Source organism: Macaca mulatta, chromosome 12 (assembly GCF_049350105.2).
Source record: "Macaca mulatta isolate MMU2019108-1 chromosome 12, T2T-MMU8v2.0, whole genome shotgun sequence".
Taxonomy (NCBI): Eukaryota; Metazoa; Chordata; class Mammalia; order Primates; family Cercopithecidae; genus Macaca; species Macaca mulatta.
The window spans coordinates 138445187-138452500 of record NC_133417.1 but is presented as its reverse complement, the minus strand read 5'-3'; the positions used below and the strand labels follow the sequence as shown (position 1 = coordinate 138452500).

Below are 7314 nucleotides of genomic sequence, written 5' to 3'. Positions count from 1 at the left end.
TTAATTTACATGAACGTACATAAATGGACTCGCTCGGTAAATACTCTTTCATGTTGGACTCCTTCAGCCACTTTGTTGCTTATAAAAGTTCCATTGTCTATAAGTATCACATTTATCTACTCTATTGTTAATGGACATAGGGTTGAAGATTATAAACAAAGCTGCTATAAACACTCTTTTTTATTTTTTTATTTTTATATATTTTTTTTGACATGGAGTCTCTCTCTGTTGCTGAGGTTGGAGTGCAGTGGCATGGTCTTGGCTCACTACAATCTCCGCCTCCCGGGTTCCAGTGATTCTCGTGCCTCAGCCTCCTGAGTAGCTGGGATTACAGGCACACACCAGCACTCCCAGCTAATTTTTGTATTTTAGTATAGATGGTTTTCGCCATGTTGGCCAGAATGGTCTCGAACTCCTGACCTCAGGTGATTCACCTGCCTTGGCCTCCCAAAGCTCTGGGATTATAAGCACGAGCTACTACGCCTGGCCAAACATTCTTACACCTAGTTTTAGTGAACAAATATACTAATTTCTCTTGAGCACACACCAAAGTGGAATTACTGAAATATAGAATAGGTGCATTTTTACTTTTTATCAATTATCTGCCAAACAGTTACTTTTTTTTTTTTTTTTTTTTCTGACGGGGTCTCACTCTGTTGCCCAGGCTGGAGTGCAGTGGGGCTATTTCAGCTCACTGCAACCTCTGTCTGCCGGATTCAAACAATTCTCCTGACTCCGCCTTCTGAGTAGTTGGGATCACAGGATTGTGCCACCACGCCCAGCTAATTTTTGTATTTTCAGTAGAGACGAGGTTTCCCCATATTGGCCAGGCTGGTCTTGAACTCCTGACCTCAAATGATTTACCTGCCTCAGTTCCCAAAGTGTTGGGATTATGGGCGTGAGCCACCATGCCCAGCCTAAACAGTTACTTCTTAACGTTGCAGTTCTCTGCATTGGCTGCCCCTGAGAATTACCCGTGGGGCTCCACAAATAGTCATGTACCACAATAATGGACTGCATATAGGACAGAGGTCCTACGAAAGTATAATGGAGCTGGAAAATCCCCATCACCTAGTGATGCTGTAGCTGTCATCATGTCACAGCGCAACACATTACTCACGAGCTTGTGGGGATGCTGGTGCAAACCAACCCACGGCACTGCCAGTTGTGTAAAAGCACAACAGTACAATTCTGTTCGGTACATAATATTTGATAATAATGATAACTAACTGTCACTCATTTCCGTGTTTACTATATTATTTATAATTAGAGTGTATTCCTACTTATAAGAAAATGTAGAGGCCGGGTGTGGTGGCTCACGCCTGTAATCCCTGCACTTTGGGAGGCTGAGGCAGGCGGATCACGAGGTCAGGAGATCGAGACCATCCTGGACAACATGGTGAAACCACATCTCTACTAAAATACAAAAAATTAGCCAGGCACCGTGGTGGGCGCCTGTAATCCCAGCTACTTGGGAGACTGAGGCAGTAGAATCGCTTGAACCTGGGAGGCAGAGGTTGTAGTGAGCCAAGATTGCGCCACTGCACTCCAGCCTGGCAACAGAGCAGGACCCCATCTCAAAAAAAAAAAAAAAGAAAAGAAAAAAGAAAAGAAAATGTTACCTATAAAATAGCCTCAGGCAGGTCCTTCAGGAGGTAACCAGAAGAAGGCATTGTCATCATAGGAGATGACAGCTCCATGTTATTGCCCCTGAGGACCTTCCAGTGGGATGAGATGTGGAGGCGGGAGATAATGTCATTGACCATCCTGAGCCTGTGTCAGCCTAGGCTAATGTGTGCATTTACGTTTTTTTTTTTTTTTTTTTGAGACGGAGTCTTGCTCCAGGCTGGAGTGCAGTGGCATGATCTTGGTTCGCTGCAACCTCTGCTTCCTGGGTTCAAGCAATTCTCCTGTCTCAGCCTCCCAAGTAGCTGGGATTACAGGTGCATGCCACCATGCCTGGCTAATTTTTGTATTTTTAGTAGAGACAGAGTTTTGCCATGTTGGCCAGGCTGGTCTCGAACTCTTGACCTCAGGTGACTTGCCTGCCTCGGCCTCTCAAAATGCTGGGATTACAGGCATAAGCCACAGTGCCTGACCTACATCGTAATTTTCAACAAAAAATTCAATGTAAATGAGAGTTTTGAAATTTTAAAACTAGAAAAAAGCTTATAGATTAAGAATATAAAGAAAGAAAATATTTCTGTACAGCTGTACAATGTGTTCGCATTTTAAGCTGCATTTTGTTACAAAAGCGTCAAAATTAAATTGTTTACAAATAAAAAGCTTGTAAATAAAAAAGTTATAGTAAGCTAAGGTTAGCTTATTATTGAAAAAAGAAAATTTAAAAAATAAATGTAGGGTAGCCTAAGTGTACAGTGTTTGTAAAGTCTACAATAGTGCACAGTCATGTCCTAGGCCTTCACACTCATTCACCACTCACTCGCTGACTCACCCAGAGCAACTTCCAGTCCTGCAAGCTTCATTCATGGTAAGTGCCCTATACAATGTACCATCTGTTTTTTTTGAGACAGAGTCTTGCTCTGACACTCAGGTTGGAGTGCAAGGCGCGATCTTGGCTCACTGCAACTTCCATCTCCCGGGTTCAAGCGATTCTCTTGCCTCAGCCTCCTGAGTAGCTGGGGTTACAGGCGTGTACCACCATGCATGGCTAATTTCTGTATTTTTAGTAGAGACAAGGTTTCACCGTGTTGGCCAGGCTGGCCTTGAACTCCTAACCTCGAGTGATCCACCCACCTTGGCCTCCCAAAGTGCTGGGATTATAGGCATGAGCCACGGCACCCAGCCCATTTTTTTCTTTTTATACCATATTTTTACTGTACCTTTTTAAAGTTTAGATACACAAAAGCTTATCATTGTGTTACAACTCCCACAGTATTCAGTAAAGTAACATGCTATACAGCTTTGTCACCTAGGATCAATAGGCCACACCATCTAACTGAAGTGGGCTTTGTGTATATACACTCCATGAGGTTCCCACAATGACAAAGTCACCTGATGACACGTTTCTCGGAACATATCCCCGTTGTTAAGCAATGTGTCACTATCTCTGGCTGCCTTCTGGATATTTTCTCTGAGTTCTTCCACTAATGTCATACAAATCAATAAGTCTGAAAACAAGTTCTATTTTTTTCCCCTTCAAGCCAGCTCCGCCTTGTGATTTTCCAGTTTTTATCAATGGCAATCAGGTCTCCTAATATATCCTGCTTTCCCCCTTTCTTTCATTTTCACTGTGTCTTCCCTGATTTGGCCCTGGCTGTTGTTCAGCTAAATGTGCACGACGGCCTCCTCACCGGTGCCCCTGCCGCATCCTCATCCTTTACCACAATGCCCACTACAATCCTGCACATGCCAGTCTGATGCACCAGTGCCCGGCAGAGCTTGCAGTGGCCCCCTGTGGCCTGTCATCCTGGCATCTAGGACTGGCCGCTCTCCCATCTCAGGCCCCTATCTTCCTCAACTTAAACTCACGTAAGCCAAATCATCCTTCACCAGCCTGCACAGGGGTCCCCATGAACCTGCTCTGACAGTGCCTTTGGGCCAGGTGACCTTATCCACACAGCAGGCAGTGGACCCTGCGGAAGAGGGTGTCCCATCCTGGGGGTCCCAGTCTCGTGGGTGACAGCAGTCCCGGATCTTCTCCTGTCCTCCCTGTTTTATTCTCTTCCTCTCCTGCTCAGTTCTGAAATTCACCCAGCTCTTGGCCTTCCTCTCCCACATCCAGTTCTTCACTTGCCCCTGAGCCCAGATGGGGCCCAGAACTCTTTCAGATGACACTTTGAGCTTGTGCTCCATTGCCCTAGGCTTCTAGCAGGCCTGGGTACTTCACTGCCCCAGCCGTTCAACCCTTGAACCCTGCCAGCGGCTGGCTTCCCTGATCCTTCCCTGCCCTGGCATTGTCATATTCTGGCTCTGGCTACAGCTAGTTGCATATTCGTCTTGTTTTTCCTACCGTGAAGTCCCTGGAGCAGACATCTTTGCTCTCCCACCACCTAGGAGAGTGCCTAACCCATAATAGTCCATCAGGAAATATCTTTGAACAAATGAATACATATTTTATGCATCTTTCCCCAAACACTGTTCCTTGGAAAACAAGTGGCCTAATAAGATATTAGTTGGTATTCCATGAATAACTGAGTTTGGCATACAGATTTCCTCATGGAGAACCACAATGCTCTTAGGCCCATAAAGGCTCTGATAAGTCCTGCAGCAAAGAAACCGGCTTAATGTTAATTTACTCAGCAGTTTAGCAAATATATATGATCATGGGACTTTTTAAAAAAATGATCTTCAGAACCCAGTTAAGGAAATAATATTTTAAAATCCTCTCAGCATCTTAGAGTACCTGGACAGAAGATAAATCACAAGGGTTATTTTCCCAGCTCAAAGCAGTGCACAACTGTGGCTGCCCACTTACTCTGTGACACAAATCAACATGCGCTTTCTAATTTTTTTCTTTCCTTTTTTTTTTTTGCCTAATGGATGAAGATGCTCTCTGTTCACCTTTTGGGAACAGACACGAGTGGGGACGAGATGGAGGGCAGGGGAGGTGTCTGTGAAGAGGACTCACCCCTGTCGCTTTCTGCTTGGTGTAGGCGTATTTGTCCCGAGTCAGTCTTTCAAAACGGTAGGTCGGGGCAAACGTGATTTCTTCCTCCTCTGAAACAGAGAGACTTCGGGTTCAATTCTGATTCCCCAGGTTTTGCATCTGCCCAATTTTCCCTATTCTCCTGGTAGGAAATCGGGGGAAAGGGGACGAAAGGATGGCTGGAAAGGCTCCAAGAGGAGAGGCTGCTGCTTTTTTTTTTTTTTTTTTTTGAGACGGAGTCTCGCTTTGTCACCCAGGCTGGTGTGCAGTGGCGCGATCTCAGCTCACTGCCACCTCCACCTCCCAGGTTCACGCCATTCTCCTGCCTCAGCTGGGACTACAGGCGCCCGCCACCACGCCCGGCTAATTTTTTGTACTTTTTTTAGTAGAGGCGGGTTTTCACCATGTTAGCCAGGATGGTCTCGGTCTTCTGACCTCGCGATCCACCCGCCTCGGCCTCCCAAAGTGCTGGGATGACAGGCGTGAGCCACCGCGCCCGAGAGGCCGCTGCTCTTACCGAAGTGCAGGAAGACCTTCTGCTCTCTCCTCTCCGTGAGCAGCTGGTCGTGGGACAGGAGGTCTGCGTACTGCTGCTGCTTGATTTTCTGGATGATGGTTTCTGCCTCCTGGAACAAGAACATGCCCAGGCCTCTGGAGAGAAGCCCTGCTGATCCAGGCCTGGCAAGCTTCGGGGCTGGGGGCGGGCAGCTGGATGACACAGGCTGCAGAGTGATGGTGGCAGGGTGGCCGTGACAGTTATGGGAACCGGGCATGAGCACAGGGGAACCATGAGGAGCAGCTGAGGCTCAGTAACAGAAACAGCGTTGAGCCCCCAAGGGGAGCAGCCGCCTCAGCCCACTTAGCTCACATATCTCCACGACCACCTGCCCCGGGCTGACTCAAGGGATCCTCCATCTCCTGCAGCCCCAGCCCCAGGCGGGCAGCCCCTTACCCAGGTAGGCAGATCCACACGGTAGTTAAGATCACCAAACCAGAAGAGGTGCGTGAAGCGGTGAGTGATGTTAAAGGGACTCAGCTTCTTGTCGCCCAGGGCCAGGAACCGGAGAATGCTCATATAGTTTTGGTTTCGCCTAATGCAAGGAAAAAGTGGCCATCTAGCACAGGGTCACTGGTTCCCCCTCCACTGTGGCAGGAAGTCACTCCTGCCATAGGTGGGGGGCGAGGAGCATAGCAGGTGGGGGGAAGGGAGACTTAGCCCTCCAGCCCTGCTGCAGCAGACCACCTTAGCGTGCAAATACGCTACAGCCAGGATGCAAAGGGCATTTGAGGCCACACTGGATGCACAGAGGGCAGGGGCCCAGGAGTAACAGCATCTGCACAGCAGAGAATCAGAACAGTGAGGATTCTAGATGGCTGTCTTCATTCCTGGGTCCCAGCTAGGCAAGATCAGCTTGGATTTGTAAGAAGGCCCCAGAGGAAACTTTCTGCTTTAGAAACAGTGCTAGTCGGGGGTCCATCAGGCTAATGACACAAGGAAATATCTTTTCTGACCTTCAGACAAAATTCCTCCACACATGAGGTCACTATTGTGCTGCAATTGGCTTTAATGAGACTGGTGGGCCCTGAAAGGCCACAGGACACCCACAAGGTCAAAGGCAAGAGCTGAGCAGGTCCTTCTGGTGCTTAGAGGAGTGAGGTGTGTCTGGGCAGATAACCCAAATGCACACTCTTGGGGGGAAGGAGTTCCATTACCTGAGTTTCTTTTCACTTCCTGAAGTCAAGTGGCTGTTGACGAACCCTAAGGAGGTTCCATTGAACATGAACGACACCCCCACGGCTCCCTTGTTCCCTACAACGAAGAGCAGAAAGAAGAATCAAAACATCAAACAGACACACTGCCAAGGGGCCAGAAATCACCCGGAGGCAGGGTGAGAGGGGCAGGTGAGTGAGGAGCTGGCAAGGGGAGGGCGAAACGGGGTCCTGCGGGGTGGGAGCCGCTGGGCAGAGAGCGGGAGATGAGAAAATGCAGGAGCAGCGCAGATGGCGGCAGCCTTGGGCTTCTCAGCGGGGCAGAGGAAGGCGGCTGCTGTGATCCTCCCCCGGCATCTCTCTCTGAAGTGACCAGGGTGCTAAGCGGCAGCCAGAAGCCCTGGGAAGATTCAGAAGGTTCTAGCCCGGGTGGGCTGATCTCCCTCCCAGCGAATTCAAGGTTCCTGGATAGACCAAAAGCCCACACTGAGATCACACCTTTTTCTGATCTGTTCTAGGTCAGTGGTTCCCAAAGGGAAACCTGGACCAGCAGCTGAACACCACCTGGGAACTTGTCAGAAGGACAGATTCTCAGCCCCGCCCCAGACATACTGAATCGGAAATCCTGGGATGGGGCCCAGTAATCTGTGTTTGACAAGCCCTCCAGGGTCAGCGGTGGGCAGATGCTGGCTCACTGCCAGCTACAAATGGTTTTACGTTTGTAAATGGTTGGAAACAAATCAAAAGAAAAACAGTCTTTTTGTGATTCATGAAAATATGAAATTCTAATTTCAGTGTTCATAAAGAACATGTTGCTGGAACACAGCCATGCCTATTCACTTCTGGATTGTCTGTAGCTGCTTTCAGACTACGATGGCAGAGCTGAAGCGTTGAGACAGTTACGTGGTCCACAGAGCCTAGAATATTCACCATCTGGCCTTCTACGGAAAACGTTTGTCAACCCCTGCTCTGGGTAATCCTGACACACGCAGCTG

General features: G+C 48.5%; 1 protein-coding gene and 1 long non-coding RNA gene across 3 annotated transcripts in view; one reads left to right on the top strand and one right to left on the bottom strand.

The window, feature by feature from the left end:
• INPP5D (inositol polyphosphate-5-phosphatase D) overlaps positions 1–7314 on the bottom strand; it is a 152179-nt gene that overhangs the window by 33618 nt on the left and 111247 nt on the right. For both annotated transcript variants that reach the window (XM_028831241.2, XM_028831242.2), the window contains 4 exons: positions 6323–6419; positions 5562–5700; positions 5127–5235; positions 4592–4680 (listed from right to left, as the gene is read on the bottom strand). In XM_028831241.2, the coding sequence (XP_028687074.2) occupies positions 4592–4680; positions 5127–5235; positions 5562–5700; positions 6323–6419 (434 nt within the window). The remainder of the gene's footprint in view (positions 1–4591; positions 4681–5126; positions 5236–5561; positions 5701–6322; positions 6420–7314) is intronic.
• Positions 6348–7144, top strand: LOC114671442 (uncharacterized). The gene is made up of 2 exons (XR_003721456.2): positions 6348–6511; positions 6838–7144. It is a non-coding gene; the product is annotated as an uncharacterized LOC114671442 (long non-coding RNA).